The sequence below is a fragment of the Pteropus medius genome, unplaced genomic scaffold, assembly GCF_902729225.1.
Source record: "Pteropus medius unplaced genomic scaffold, Ma_sr-lr_union100, whole genome shotgun sequence".
In the NCBI taxonomy this organism is placed as follows: domain Eukaryota; kingdom Metazoa; phylum Chordata; class Mammalia; order Chiroptera; family Pteropodidae; genus Pteropus; species Pteropus medius.
In genome coordinates this window covers 1,391,272-1,407,213 of record NW_024352789.1, presented here as the reverse complement: position 1 = coordinate 1,407,213, position 15,942 = coordinate 1,391,272, and the positions used below count along the sequence as shown (strand labels likewise).

The 15,942-nt window shown below is 48.1% G+C and overlaps 1 protein-coding gene across 1 annotated transcript in view; it reads right to left on the bottom strand.

The window, feature by feature from the left end:
• The window catches only part of NUP210L (nucleoporin 210 like), a 49,591-nt gene that overhangs the window by 6,198 nt on the left and 27,451 nt on the right, over positions 1-15,942 (bottom strand). Inside the window, exons 18-34 of the mRNA XM_039849740.1 lie at positions 14,709-14,797; positions 14,395-14,499; positions 13,991-14,092; positions 12,824-12,952; positions 12,394-12,521; positions 11,621-11,753; positions 10,827-10,889; positions 10,233-10,412; positions 9,805-9,885; positions 9,585-9,716; positions 7,986-8,144; positions 7,091-7,182; positions 6,122-6,296; positions 5,108-5,283; positions 4,455-4,672; positions 3,200-3,336; positions 1,021-1,147 (exon numbers count right to left, since the gene is read on the bottom strand). Coding sequence (XP_039705674.1) covers positions 1,021-1,147; positions 3,200-3,336; positions 4,455-4,672; positions 5,108-5,283; positions 6,122-6,296; positions 7,091-7,182; positions 7,986-8,144; positions 9,585-9,716; positions 9,805-9,885; positions 10,233-10,412; positions 10,827-10,889; positions 11,621-11,753; positions 12,394-12,521; positions 12,824-12,952; positions 13,991-14,092; positions 14,395-14,499; positions 14,709-14,797 — 2,226 coding nt within the window. The remainder of the gene's footprint in view (positions 1-1,020; positions 1,148-3,199; positions 3,337-4,454; positions 4,673-5,107; positions 5,284-6,121; positions 6,297-7,090; positions 7,183-7,985; positions 8,145-9,584; positions 9,717-9,804; positions 9,886-10,232; positions 10,413-10,826; positions 10,890-11,620; positions 11,754-12,393; positions 12,522-12,823; positions 12,953-13,990; positions 14,093-14,394; positions 14,500-14,708; positions 14,798-15,942) is intronic.

Below are 15,942 nucleotides of genomic sequence, written 5' to 3'. Positions count from 1 at the left end.
TTTGTAAAAGAAGCTGGAGAATTTTAAGAATCAGATGTTCTTATTTATACATTCTTAGATTGTATTTATAAGATTAAATATCTAATGTGAAAGGAAAATACATTCAGTGCTTAAAAACTGAAGGACAAAATGGCAGTTAAGAGTTAAAATATCCTAAGTTTTTTAATTTTTCAGTTATAGTTAACATACAATATTATATTAGAAAATTATCCTAAGTTTATAGACAGTAATTATAGTCTAGACTTCTCTGCTTGGTTTTGAATGTTCTTTTTGCCAAAAAAGAAAAAATCTGGAATTTGTTCCTTCTTTAGGAAAAAAGCAAAGAGAATGAAAGCATGTTCATGGACTCTGGAGTGGGACGTATCTGCCACTTTTGCCACTCACTGGGTGTCCTTGTATGTCACTTGCTCGTAGACTCAGGGTTCTCCTCTGTAACATGAAGATAATCACTACCTGATGAGATTCGTAAGTGAGATAAAATATGTAAAAATTCCTAACATAGCAGCTGGGATTGATGAGTTTTCAGTCCTCTGCCTTTTTCTGACAGTAAATGATGATCTGATACAGAATAACAACAATAACAAAACACTAGGCAAATGTGCTGAGCAAAAAACATTTCAGGTGTCACCTAGTCCAACGATTCTCAAGTCTGGGGAAGCTTAAAGAGAATTAGGCCCCATCCCAAACTGATGAAGTTTCTGGATAGAGCCTAAGAGTCTGTATTTTTAAAACATCTCTTTGGGTGACACTGCCAACCTGCCATTTGGAAGTCCCTGGTCTAGGCCACCTCCTAGTCCCAGGCAGGGCTATGACCAGAAAGATGACAGGGCCCAGGCTGGGCCTATTTCAAACCTTAATACAGCTATAATTCCTGAGGTCTCGTAGCGCTCAGTGATTTATCTGTTAAGACTGGGTCGATTTTGAAGTAAAAGGGCACCGGGATGGCCCGTCCGGAGGGGTGACTGAGTTGGGGAACGGTGGGGAGATGGGGACAGACCCGCGCCTCTGAGGGGTCCTGACCTTTCAGACTGACACCGTTTCTGCCCGTGGTGATGAAGAGCTTGAACGCGGTTGAGTTGGGGGTGTTGGTGAGGTAAGTCCTCAGGTCATAACTGAGTGTTAGTCTTGATGATGCATTGACAACCACCTGTCAGCAAACCAAAGGAAAACGTGTCCCTAAGTTCTTAGAGACTCCGGTTCCCTCCGTCTCTACCCCGGTAACTCATTTAACCAAAAGCATGTTTCACCCGAATTGCCCTTTTGCGATCACATAGTTGAGAACCACAAAATCTGTTCATTTATGAGAAGAACATGTGTTTTCTCAAAGGAGGTCTGTCCGTTTTTCCTTCTGACGTCTTCCCTTTGTATGACTCCCTATGAAAATGCCTTTGAAGACAATGGCAATGTTTTTCAGAAGGTTTCTCTCTTTAGTTGCATATAATTTTAACCCTTTCTGAAACTTCAGAGTACTTTGGTTTTCCTCAATACACTTGTGATGTTCTGCCTTATATCACAGGTATCTTTATATTTGTTAAAATCCCTCCTGTTAGATTCTAAGCTGCTAGAGCCCTAATTCGTCTCCGTGCAGCCCGTACAGTGCCTCGTATACGAGGCAAGTCTTAATGACTGCGAGGAGAGGAGATGGTGGCACTGATGGCCCTTTCCCTCAAATATCTTCAATTTAAACACAATACACTGCCTGCCGGTCTCCTCAGTTCTGCCATTGTTCTGTTTTTTTCAACTACTCGAGGACCTTAAAACAAGTCAGTTACATTAAGAGCTCAGTAAGGAAGTTCTGTCTTTCTCGTCTGTGATTTTCTAGAGCCTAGCACAGTCACTGACACGTAACAGGCCCCGGCGAGTGTCTGCTAGTTCGTGAATAACTAAACAAGGATTTCACAAGGCACACGAACCGGAATAGAAACGGCCTTTCGGCTCGCTGTAGCCTCTAACGCCACAGCCCATCCTTCTCTTGCCTTTTGTGACACCCTTTCCCCCGGCTTTTCTACTACTTAGACCCTTCTCGATCGCTCTTTCTAGCTGTCCTCTCATGCTCTCTCTCTCTTCACCCCTCTTATCTGCTCTCGAGACAAATCCTCTTTTTGGCTGTTCACCAGCTTTTCTGTCCACCCTCATAAACTTACACTGAAGTCACCCTAGTTTATTCATTGGTCTTCAGACATAACATATGCTTTTATTTGCCTTTGTCCATCTATGCTTTTAGTCTAAAATGCCTTCTCCCCCTTTTCCTGCCAGACAAATCTCTAATCCTCAAGACTCAGTTTAAGCGTCATCTATGAAAAATCCAGCCTCGGCATCCAGGCAGGATTAGTGACTTTCTAATGTATTCTAAGAGCATTTCTGATATACCACTAGTAAAGCAATGATCAATTCTGTTTTAATTATTTATGCCATCTATAGCAATAATGTCACCACTAGACAGTGAATTCCTGGAAAGAAGGCACCAGGTATGATGTGGGCACTTACTGGGTAATTTACTCATCGATAAAACTGGGACAATACTTTGCAGGTTGAAGGTTAAAAATTATAGTTGTACTGGATGTAATATCAAAATTGAAAAACAGATGCAAAGTGCCAAGCCCGCAGTAGATGCTCAAAGAATGACAGCTGTCACATTTAAGGAATGAACAGAGGAACAAACAAGTTCTTTGAGCACAGGGGGAGGAGGCTATATATACTTAAGGGGGCACCAGAAAGGGCTCCAGAAAGCTGAGCTCTTCACGGTTCGCCCATCTCACCCGCTCGGGTACCACGCAGCCATTCCTCCTCCGATGTCACCTTCTCCTCTACTGAATCATGCCTAAGCCGTCATTTCTCCAATTTTAAAAACCAATCGACAAAACCAACTCTCGACTCCCACCTCCCGCATCCACCGTCGAGCTGGCCTGGTCCGTGGGTCACTGCAGTAACAGCCCCGGCCGGTCTCAGCTTCTGCACTCACCCCTACAGCCTAGTACCAACCAGCAGCCACAGTGACACCTTGGAGTATGAGTCAGACTGGTCATTCTGGTCACGGGTCCTACTCGCTGTTTCCCTCCACGCCCCAGTGAGTGAAGTCTGTGGCTGTCTCCACGCTGGACGTGTGAGCGTGCTGCCTTTCCCGGGGCCTTTTCTCTGCACATGCCCACGCGCACAAACAGCCGCCCGTGTCCGTCAGCCCTGCTATCGTTGGGTTTACCTCTCGATACGTCTTCACTACTCCTGGGATGTCATGAAAGACTGTTGCTATTCCGGGACTCCGGGCCACTCCTACCCCCGTGACAACGTCTGTCTGCAGAATACTGTCCGTGGAAACCATCCACACCCCGGGCTCACCTAGGAAAAGACGAGAGGGCACTGGCTGCCACCTTTCGCTCTAAATCCGGAGGCCACCCAGGCACAATGATCTCCCAGGACGGACACCCGCTTGGAGAAGAGCTTCGTTTTCTGAGGGGCAGGCTTTGCTTTGTGTGTCACGGCGGCAAATGAAGGACTGCTGACCTTCAGAATCGTAAAAGGAGCCACTTAGCTGGACAATGGACGTGTTCTCCTTAAAGAAAAACTCACTCTACACACAGGGATGCCCCCAAATTCCAGAATGGACGGCAGAGGACAGAACCTAGTAAGAGAAAGCGAAAAGCCCCTGCGCCACTGACAAGAGGCTAACAATCACGGGCGTGGGGCTCTGCGGACCCCGAGCAGAGCTGGCGTGCCAGCTCCGGCTACGCGTTAGCCCGCGGTGACAGGATCGGAGGGTCTGACCTCAGCGGAGCAGAGCTCCCTTGTATCAGGCCCCAAATACACAGTTACCGTTAAAATCAGGTCCCACATCCCATCTGTACCTGAACACATGCACTGAGTTCCCAGGAGGGTGCAAAGCCAGTGCATCTCGCCTGGGTGGTGCGCAGCCAGCGTGTACCACTTGGGAATACGTTGTCTGGAAGCCCAAACAACCAAAACTCGTCTGCTCTCTAAAGCTGGTTTCCTCTGACTCCACAGTACTTCTGAGGGCAGAAACGCTTTGCCGATCAAGAGTACAGCTCAGCCCGGTACAAGGCCAAACCTGTTACAGTGAGGCTATACATAGGCACAGGCCTCCAAATGGGCCTCACAAAGCATCATTTACTGCCCTTCAACTCAACGACCACCTCCTTAAAGGATGGAAATGGGGAGAAGTCCTGGCACCCTACACTGCCTACGTGGCACATTACACAGAGCAGTGCGCTCAGTGGGCGCCGGGTAAAAACGGCTGCTGACTTCCAACTGGCTGGCTGTGGGAGACACGGGCATTAAGTTGACAACCATCAGTTAACGTGAAAACTAAAACACACAGAAACTTCTTTCTCAGAGAGGCCCTCGGGCGGTGGGTAATCTGGAAAAGGACGCTCTAGGGGACCAGCTGCTTCCTAGTCCTGCCGGTTGGTTGCGAGGTTAGGGACGGGAGGTATCCAGACCATCCTGGTTGAGAAGGTGAGTGCTGAAGCAGATGACGTCTCCGACGAACGTAAGCCCAGTGTCTGGCTCAATGGCGTGCTCGACAGCAACAGGAATGTAATCTGCCATGCCTGGATGCCTCCGGTCCCAGAGCCCCACGAGCGTCACCCCTCTGTTCACGGCTTGAGCCATGTAAGTGTAGTTCCTATTTCCTGGCCCAATAAGCAGCAGGTCATCTCTGAAAGTAGACGTGAAAGACAGAAATCTCTCCGTTGGGAAACGGTTCTGGGGGCGGATGCTATTATAACACTTTACATCCGACGGCCCAGAAGTTCAGAAGGGCCCACGGACCAGTCTGTTACCCTCACACATGCAGTGCCCAGGAAGGCTTTCTTTTTCTTAAATTTTTTTCCAGTACGGCTTTTTGATAATAATATTCCAATTTGCCCCCTATGGGAGATTTCTGTGAACTAGGACTTGACGGATTCAAAATATCCTGAAATGTTTCTTCGTTGAACAACTACTAGCATTCTGGTCTTTCCCCACATCTCAACGAAAGAAACAGATCAGACTCCAAGTGCAAAACACGAGAAGGATTTACTGGGTCTGCTGCATGTCACCAGCCTTATCTGCAAGGTTCCTGTCACCGTCACCATCCCTTTGGCTTCCATACCTGTTCAGAGCCAGATGAAGCTGGGCGTTGTGCGTGTGGAATTTCTCTCCGACACTATTATAAAACTGAACAACGAAGGTGAGAGACATGCCCAGGGGGAAGGCTGATAGGGTCCTCCCTTGGGCCGTGTATAGCTTGGGTTGGCTGCTCATTCGCAGGTATGTCACTGGTGCCACCTGTGGGAGACAAAACCTACTGGTACAGAGAAGGATGCACTGTAGGGGGGCTGCGACCATATTCTGAGATTTATAATCGGTGATAAAAATGCTGTTCCTCTTGATTCGAGATGACTTAAGTCAGAGCGGAAAAGAAACACGACAGGAGGAACTGGCTTCTTAATTATGAAAGCTGCGGGAACGCTGGGATGGGGCTTTTTCAGGAAGGACCGCGATTCATCTATTTTGTGCAGAGTACTCAATGTCTGTTGTTAAATAATTGATCATTTATCGAGAATATTGTAGACTGTTTTCACCCTTCACGAGCCGTGGTGACAGCGAGAAGCCCAGCTTTGAATCTGGCTGCATCGCACAGCTTCGTCTAACCATCCTAGCTCTCGGGCTTCTTGTCGGCTTAATAGGGATAATAACGCCTACCTCACAGGGTTTGGTGGTGGTTAAAAGAGATTATATAACATCAAAGGACCAACATGGTGGCTGGAATATACTAGATGTTGAATTCCTAAAACTTTTTTTGTATTGGACTAACTTACCTCTGAGCTGTCTTCTAATTCTAAATGTTTTTATCCTACAAATAGAGCCTAGTTCTGATAGCAATAGTTCTGTGCTTCTACCACACCGACCCTCTTGCTAAGGCTGCTTGGAGACAATCAGACCATTTTGAGGCTGATTCCTTTTATAACGAGGACTCTAAAGTCACTTCCATTTGATGGTTGAGAATCATGTCGATTGCCCTCTTATCTTCTAGTTCATTTCCGATTCCAGAGAGTTTTCTAGTTTTCTAGGGCTGCGGTACTCCTTTTATTTGGTTATTTTTTGAGTACGTCCCTGAACTCACCTGAACCCCGGTGATGGTAGTTTGGTTGACTCCAAAAGGTTCTATAGAGGTGACTTCCAACACAGCGGTACCTGCGATGGAGCCAGCTTTCAGGAGCCCTTCACCGTCCTCCTCAATGACAGACGAGTTGGGGAAACACTTGAGAACACGGGAGCTCACGAAGGCGGCCCCTTCCCTAGGGAACAGAAGGACAGGGACGTCCTTTGGAGCTCCGTTTGACTAGAAAGAACGGGGTAGAGACCACCAGGATCAGCGCCGGAGGCCGTGCTCTGAGGAAGCTGCCGGCCACTCTCCACGTTGTGTGCTTACTTGTCCCTCAGGTAAAAGCCTGCCTTTGCATTAGCCTTCTCTCTTTAAAAACCAAATCCTGTTATACGATTATCCTGAAAAAATTATCAGCCAAAATAACTGAAAACAGGTATTCGAACAAATACTTGTGTATGAATGTTCATAGCAGCGCTGTTCACAATGGCCAAAAGGTGAAAACAACCCCAGTGTCCGTGGATGGATGAATGGATAAGCAAAATGTGGTCTATCCGTACGATGGAATATTAGCTGTAAAAAAGAATCAAGTACCGATACAACCTGTACCATGGAAGAACCTGAGAACATGCTAACTGGAATACCGTACGACTCCATTTCTATGAATACACAGAACAGCTGAAGTCACAGACACGGCTGACTAGAGGCCGGCAGGGGCCGAGAGCAGGGGAGGGGAGCGACGACCTAATGGCACAGGCGGTGATGAAGCTGTTTCGGAACTAGACAGAAGTGACGGTTGCACGATCTAGTGACTACACTAAATGCCACTGAATTGTGCACCTTAAAATGGTTAATTGTATGTTATGTGAATTTCAACTCAACGAAACAGAATTTATTATTTGTGGGTTAGAAAAGTCACCCAGAAGGCGACAGTTCTTTCCACGTTTTGCTGGGGGTACCTGGCCTGCCCTTCTCCATTCTCCTTACCTGTTGGTATGAAGTCTGAGTTGAGAATTCATGGGCATTAGAATTTGCTCAGGTTGGCACTCTGGATGGAAAAGCTGGAGTTTTTCGAACACCTATAATGAGAAGAAAATTTTTTTCTCGTTTCTGGAAAAGACAAATGATGACCTTTACTCACAGTTGGCCAACTACAAGTGAACGGCCCGCCTGACTGCAGCGCGGCCTCATGCTCCACACGGCCCCTCCCAAAGTGCGTTGGGCACTTAAAACGGGTCTCGGTCCCCTAACCTCGCCTGCTCCCGCTGCTGGGGGCTGGCAGGGCTTACGTTCACGCTTCGGACATCCATCGTATTACTTAGATATTAGGTATAAAATCACTTTGTAATTTCTGATTTTAGCTCCTGTAACCCGAAAGGAGATTCGGGAACAAAGAACCTATGATAGTAAATTATCAAGGGACACTGTTGGGGTCTTGCACCTGGGGAAGGGCTCCTTCCTCTGTGTCTCACTGAGTCAGAGAACCAAAGCCAAAAGAACGAAAAGGAAGACAAAAAATCAGTCCCATAACAAAGGGAGAGAAATTTATCTGCCCCCCACAGGCGATCAATTTTTCTTTTGAATTCTAAAAACGATAGAGCCATTTAACTTTCAGCCTGAGAACATCGTAGAAAGTATTCGTACTCTCTCTATCTCACCAGAGTTAGGATCAGATTTCGTTCTACCTAGGAATACAGCTAAGCGGGCTGTACCCCTAATATCCGGTTAGGCACAACGACCCCGAAATCAACACGTCTCCGGCGGGTGTGGCGTGTGGGAGGTGAGGAGGGGCACGAGCTTGGCTTCTAACGTCAAAACTCAGGCGGGGCGATCAGCGGTTTCCCCGGGGTATGTGAGGACAAGGTTCCGCTTTGGGCCTTACTAGGATCTGGACTTCATCAGACAGTTCCAACGAATCCCCCTCAAACTGCCCGGTGGAACTGTTCGTGCAGCGGACGGCGACCTTGATGCTGGTCCGACCAGCTGCTTTCGTGTGGGCGACCATGGCGAAGTTCTTCTCAACTGGGAGCTGTAGAAAAACCTAGACAGGGAGGGGGTGGCTTAAGAAATTCTCGTGCGTAAACACTGTGCCCTTCCTTTTGCTGTGACAATAGGGAATCGTATGCTAGGATCGCTCCCTAGAAGAGCTAGCGCACCAGGGCCCATTTCGAAGCCCCTTCTGTCCATGTTCTTAGCGGCACAGTCACTCCTAGAGTCGGCCTCTGTCTGCAGTGCTCGGCAGACTCTGGCCAGCCTCTGTGAGACCTGTGCTATCACCAAGCCAAGCCGTGGACAGGACGGAAACGAGGAAAGGGGTTTGCAGGATGGGTTCAGATGGTGGGACTTGGGGTGGGACTTGAGGCGGGACTTGAGGCAGTCACTAGCAGGTCCAGTGACAGTGAGAAAGCAAGAGGTCAAGAAGGCGAGCCCCCACGTTAGGGCTCTGCTGACACCGCTGACCATCCCCCTGCTTGCCTCGCTCACCCTTCCAGTCTTGATTGGATGGATGAGGGTTGGACCTCGACAATCTCCACAACGGGGACGGCAGGACCAACACTACCACGGGTGCCGAAGCAGGCGCCCGCCGACCTTCCTGGCACGCACTTCCTGTCCTGTCTCCTCTGCCTTCCGCTGTCCAGAGCCCTCAAGACCTTCTTTCTAGCTCTCTTGACTCAGTGGCTGCCACTGTCCCCAGACCACCGTGGGTGGGTCCCAGCACACTGATGAGCAAGTAACACAAGGCGAAGTTCACCTGCAGAATCCGCCTTTCTTTGCGTTTGGGTTCAGAGTACGGTTCAGTGCTGCGTGCATTGAAATATCACAGCTATTTCACAGACAGACTTGGGGTGCGCTGTGGACTTCCTCCAAGTGCCCCCTCCACTCCCGAGGGCTTTGCCGTTCCAGATGCAGGAGGCGAGGAACTGGGAGGAGCTGGCAGCACCCAGGGCAACAGGGAGCAGCGGTTTCACGAATCGTCCTTAGATTCGCTGCTATATAGCTCAGTCCAGACTCAGCTGCTGATTGGTGGCCACATAGGACGCACCACACAGGCCGCGGCGCCCACGTGCTCACAGCGGCGCCCAGCTCTCTCGCAGCTCCCAGGAGCTGCCAATGTCAACTGCCCATCACGCAGCACAAGCATGCGTCTGAACATGTCAAAAGATTTATATTAAGATTTAAACTATGTATATATTTTATATTCATAACTGTCACTCATGTAACTAGTTACAGCTCACGAAGGAAACATCAAATACAACATTAAAGGAAACGTTGCTTTCAGGAGCTCCCTCCAGCAAAGTGTATTGAAAGCCAGTATCATCATCTCATTCTTTAGATGAGTTACAGGTTTCCAGCATTCACGAAACAGGAAAAGGAGAGAAGTAGTAATATTATAGTTTAGAGTGAGTCAGTCTAAAACTTATGATGAAACAAGTTTAATAGTGAGCTCCCTAAGGTAACATAAGCAACGGACAGACCGTACCTCCGAGTGCCTGGGCACGAGGTCCAGCACGTCCCTTTTGCTCATGGACCAGTGGAACGTGAGCCCGGGGTCGGCGTTGCTAAAGGAGAAAGGCGTCTGGGTACTGGTCACGCCCATGACATAAACTGGCATCTGAAGAGAAAAAGAGGTTTTGTGCTGTGGACCCCGCCCAGCCGGCATCACCCAAACATGGAGCCCCGAAGAGCGTCACTGTCCTGACCTCAGTGGCCGTGACTAGCCGAGTCGCAGCCGCGAGGATCCTAACCGCCCGGAGCTGAACAACTTCAACGTGAACTTCATCCTGCTCGGCGGGGCGGAGAGAGCTTAAGCCAAGGGAGGTCGGAACTGAGGTGCCGATGGCAAATGGCTGCTGTCCACTGTCGCTGGGGGCACTGGACAGCAAATGGCAACAGTGTGTCTGCTTTGCTTTATAAACAATTCCTTAAGGACAGGGACTGTGTCTTATAATGATACCAAGGCGTAAGACTTGTGGGTTCTTCACCAAAGATCACATATTTCCTAAGCCTGGTTAAAAGCATGGCAGCTGAGGGGGCTGAACGGGTTTTCCAGGGCTGGCGACACCTTCCTCCCCCACCTGCCAGCATGAGCCCCACACGGAGGAGCAGGGGCGGAGCAAAGACTCGGTACCTGGGAAAACACAGTGACTTTGCCGGTGTCCTCATTCACTGTCTGGATGGTGCCCTGGAGCACAGCCGTGCCAACCACCTTCCCTGTAACTTGTCCCCTCCTATTAACGACAGCCACAGTCTCATTACTGACGGAGAAGTGAATGATCGATTGGGGCTGGGGGCCACCTTCAGACATTACCTGCAATTTAAACACACCAGTGCGCGCCCGAAGCTTGGGCAGGAGTCACATCCTGGTTCCTAGCACTTGGTCCCAAGGGCTGGACTCCTCACCGCCCTGCCCCCCACAACAGGCATCTCCCAAGCAATGCAAGTGCGGAAGAAACGGAGTGCTGCCAACGAGGCGTGGGGTGCTGAGAGGCAGCTTATGCCATGTTCACCGTGGAACAGGGAAGAGACTAATGTTCTTCTTTATTGTACCCGAGTGGGAGTAGATAAGAAGAGAGTGTGTGTGTGTCATGTGTGTGTGTGTGTGTGTGCAATGTTGTGTGTGTGTGTGTGTGTGTGTGTGTGTGCCTTGGCACGCGCGTGCCTGTTGGTGCAGAGGTGGGATGCGGAGAAAGGCTAAGTTTTATTTTTCTGTCTTTAACATCACCTGCATCATGTTAGTGGGAATCAGCGTCATTTTCTCTGGAACAAGTTTGAATGGAGGAAACACCTTGAAGGAGAAAAGCAAAAGGACGAGAGTGACCAACCAGAGTCGATTCCGCGACAATGACCGCACAGCCTGTTCTGCGGGGAACCTCACTGGTACAATGGGGTTGTACACAAAGACGTGTGTTTTCTTCTATTTACAAATACAAATTTACAAAAAATTGTAAATTACTTAAATAAGAATGCTTAAATAAGTTATTACGCATCCGCTCACTGGAATAAAAGTGGTCATTAAAATGATGTTTGCGATTATCTGCCTTTTTAATTTTTTTTTCAAACATATATAAAAGTGGAGAGAACAGTATAAAGAACCCTCAAGTACCTATTACCCAGCTTCAACAGCTATCCACACGTGGCTGAACAATTAGCTTTTAAGGACATGAGAAAATATTTTTGATAGAAAATTCATATGAAAAAAGCAGTGTGATTCATCCATGTTAAAATAAGCATAGGGAAAAAAATGAAGGAAATATACTGAAATCTTAAAAATGGTCGCCTCTAAGTAGTGAAGTTATAAGTGATTTTAATTCTGCATCTTTATGTTTTTTTGTTCTTTCCAATTTCTAAAGAGTGTATTACTTTTGCACAGAAAACCAAAAACGAATTCCATAATGTTGCAAGTCAGACAACTACAATTTTTTTTAGTCAAATGATTTTTGACTTGTATGAACTAAACAGAAAAAGATGATGTTAAATAAGATAAAGTATCAATTTTGGATGAGATCATTTCCTTACTTCAATTTGCCGAGGAGGTGATGTGAATTTTCTCCCCATCTTGTCCCTGGCAATAGCCACAAGTGTGGTTTGCCCAATAGTGACAGCTCGAAGGATGTAATTTTCAGAGTACTCGTCCTGTTCCTCCATTAGCCTGCAAAGACCCGTGTGTTTTTAGGTGAGAAAGACACCCACGTGTCCTTGGTTTTAAAAATGGCCAGTTATGCATCTTTCGAAGGTATTCAACGTTTTCTGCTCATTTTAACTCTGGTTAGAAGGAACGGCCAGAAAGTAAATTTCCAGAGTCAAGACAAAGTTCATGGCAATAGCAGGAATCTCCCGAAGGGCAAAAGGCTGTCCCGAGTCTCCGGAGGGATGAGGTCAACGTAAGCACAGACTGGCGGAGCCCCAAGCGCTGAGCGGCCTGGGAAGTCCCGCAGCAACCCTTTCGCGGGGTGGGGGTGGGGCAGGGTACCAGTGCCCCTGCTTCTAAATAGATTTTTGAAGGTCCTCTAGCCCGAAGCAGCCCCGAGGGATATTGTCCAGGGAGGAGCTTCGTAAAGCGGAAATATCAACGAGACCCCTGATTTTAGCCCTAACACAAGACACCTGGTGATCTGGCGGGGTATTTGGCAGGTGCTGAATGTGGGAAGGGAGTGTGGGCTGAAAGGTATTGAGACCAAAAAGGAAAGAGGAAAATCCGAAAGAACCGCGGGAGACCTGACCAGCTTAGCAGGAGGGCGGTTTTCCTGGCATTAAGCATGGGAAGAAAGGAGTATGGAAATGGCACTCACGTCAGGGTGACGATGGCAGAAGCCAGCTGCAGCTGGAGGTCCATGTTTCTGAAGTATTTGTTTCGGAACGGGCGTTTGGAAGAGCCAAGAACCCTCACGGTTACTAACACAGTTTTACCTATTTCGACCTAGTAGTTAAAAAATAAAAATAAAAGGTAATTTTCATAGCGGTGTCTCCTTCACCAAGGGGCAGCCTAGCTCTTTTGCTCTTGCTGCACGGCCCCGGTCGGCCTTTGTGCAGATCAGACTAATCTACGAGCATCGTGTGCATCTCCACCGTGGCTAATGTGCAGCGCTGTTCTTTAAGGGCAGGTATTTCCAACACGCTGGCAAAGGTCCTGGTGCGTGCCCAGCAGCGAGCAGAGGCTGCTGCTGATGCTAGCGTGAGAGCGAGGCCTGCTCCACTCACGAGGAAGCATGCATCACTCACCTTGTCCATCAGATCGAGCTCCAGCTCTTGTATGTCTGACACCCGGAGGTGGGCCACCGCTGGACCCAGGAAAGCCAAGCACAGGTCATAGACCTCCAAGGTGAGAAGTCCAGGATGTATGGGAACCAACTAGAAGGAAGAGAATAGGAGCTGGGTAAAGAAGGGAACATGCTCCAAGCAAAATCATAGCATCTACTTTCATTGAAAGCGGAGGATACACTTTCTCACTTCCTCGGTGATGGGAACTCTGAGCGGCCACAGCACGTGCTTCAGGGGCAGCACACACGTGCCCTCAATGCGGAGTTTCAGCTAACGGCCGAATGTGCACCGTTAACAAAGATGAACTGATAAAGAGCAGAGTTTAAGTCGACTGTATTCAAGCAGAATCCAACATACACACCCAGCCTCTTAACTATGACAGGGACTGGACTTGACGAGGACAGTCAAGTTCATTTCTGCGGCCTGTGCGGGAGAAAGCACGGCCAGACAATACTTTGTTCCTCCCGGTGCTTCTGCCCCACCCAGCAGTGTGATTTCATACCCATGGCTGCAAACCCTGCTGCAGTCTCCCCTTTTAAAAACAAACATCCTGACTAAAGTAAGTTAAAGTCCTGCAAGCTCTTAGAAAGGAAACGTAAACACATGGTAACGTCAGGTGCTACTGTTATTACTGCAAGTCAGCTCAAAGGCATCCCTCGGCAAACTGACTCTGGAGCCAGCTTAAAACATCCCTTGGCAAACTGACTCTGGAGCCAGCTTAAAACATCCCTCGGCAAACTGACTCTGGAGCCAGCTTAAAAGTTTGAGCTGTCACGTCCTGGCTGGAAACTCCACACTCCCAGGTTGTAAAGTCAACAGTACGTCTAACTATCTACACAGTCTGTGTTTTGAAATTATGGAAATGAACCTTCTTTTAATGGAAATCTTATAATCAGAGGTCTTTTATACCGTCTCAGCTCAACCAGAACCAAAAATTGTCCAGTATTCCAGCTAGTTACCAAAAAACGGGGGGAGGGAGAGAAAAAGAAAAACCTATTTTTGGTTTAAGAATCTACGTAGGTTAAAAAAAGAAAAAGAACCAAGTGTTACTTTTGTAACCACTTTGAGACACACAATGACACCCTCCCAGCCATGCTCCCTCGGTCTGGGACTGTCCCTAGAACTCACCTGGATCGAGCTCTCAGCTTCCATGTAAGTGATGGTGGCAATGTCCTGCTCACTGCTGTTGACTAAGAAATAACCAGACCCTTCCACGAGGCTAAATATTTCCTGCGGAAAAACCAGACACATAATATGCCACTCCCTTCGGTTTATAAATGATTCGAAGCAAAGAACTTCTACATACCCAAGAAAGGGCATGGGGTTAAAAGACTACGGTGCACGGACCGAAGACAACACGAAGATCAAGGCGCGACTCCTAAGGACACTGCAGGCAGTGGCCACACACGTGCACCTGTTTCAGCGACTCTACACGCACACGCGAGCTTTCTAACAGTCGCGCTGTTAATTTTCGTGGCCCGGTCCTCCCCGTCCACTGCGGTCCCACTCGGCTAGACCGGTGTGACGTCTACCTTCACATCCGGGTGGTTGTACACGGTGGCATTCTCAGGCACCACGGTCACATCGTCCACCAGCAGCAGCTCCACTGAGGCCGACCTGGGCAAGTTGGAAAGCTCCTGGGAAAGTAGTAAGAACCGCGAGGGTGAATATGAACTCCCCGTTCCTCGGCTCGGTGAGAGGAGAGTCCATTCCTCTTTCAAGTGCCAAGGAGCACGAAGTCACCGACCGCAGCATTCCCGGATTTACACCAGAACCAACGACTTTTAAAGAGCCTTACATTTCAGTTACTTAACTTCATACTTCCAATATGACAATCTCCACCTACCTTTGGACTTTTCCTTTCTGAATAGCCCACAAAACTGACCCCGATGAGTACGGTCCCTTTTAGCCGATGGACTTTAACGATCTGATGACCTGGAGACATGCAGAAAAACGCCCTGTGAGAAACAATCGCATGTAGAATACAAAAGTGTCTCTAGAAAAGCAAATTCTGTCGATTTTTTTCAAATGATGTTTTATTGCAGGGGAAAAAAAACAACACATCGAATGGGGAAAAACAGCAGAATCAGAAAACTGGGTTTTCGTGCTGACTCTGCCACTATATTCCTATGTGACTCTGGGCAATCACTTTATTTCTCAGCTCTTTTATTAAGTGAGGGACTGGGCCAGGCAAAAATCTAACTCCCTCTGCTCCAATGGTCTGTGAGTCCCAAAACAGGCTGGCAACGTATGGGGAAATTTTTATTTGATTTAAAAATGAGAGTGAGAAATAAAGACATAGTCCTTTGGGGCCTTTTACTCTTCTAAACTATTTTGTACACGTCAATGTCATGTCAGTCCCTTACCCCTCAATTTAAAATGGCTATCTATTCCTTATTAGAACAGTTCACACTCCTTAAACTACTTTGAAGCCTTCCATAATCTGACCTTGCTTTACTCATTCATTTTTTTCTCTTTTTTAAAAATTTCACTATTAAGAATCTGCCACTTTACATCAGTCAGTCCTGATTTTGTCCTCAACACCTGGTGATCGTGCCTAAATGTGTGAAGCATCTTCTTGTGATGCTACATACGTTCATTCATTTATTCATTCATTCGACAAAGATTTAGGGAGGGCCTACTACATGCTAGGTAGTGTGAAGGCAATTAGGATACTGAAGAAAAGAAAACAGCCCTGGCCCTCAAAGAAACCCAGAGTTTAGAGCAACCGAGCGGGACACCGACCACTGCCAGTGTGGTAAGCGCACCGCAGAAGCACCAAGGGAGCACGCGTAACGGAGGACGTCGAGCACGAAGACGGAATATTGTCCTCAGATTGGGAACACAGACGGACAGAAAACTCCTAGGGCACTAGAGGAAGATTTTAGCCCAGCGAAGAGGCAAGAGAACATGCAGCATACGCAGGCCAGGGGCACGACCTGCCTCGTCATGGACGGGGACCCGAGGTTGCTGAACATGAGGAACATGTGAGCTCTAAGGGGCGGGAGCAAGAAGGGAGGCCGACGAAGCGGGCAGGGCCCAGTGCGCTACGCTGCAATGTGGATTTTATCCCGAGAGAC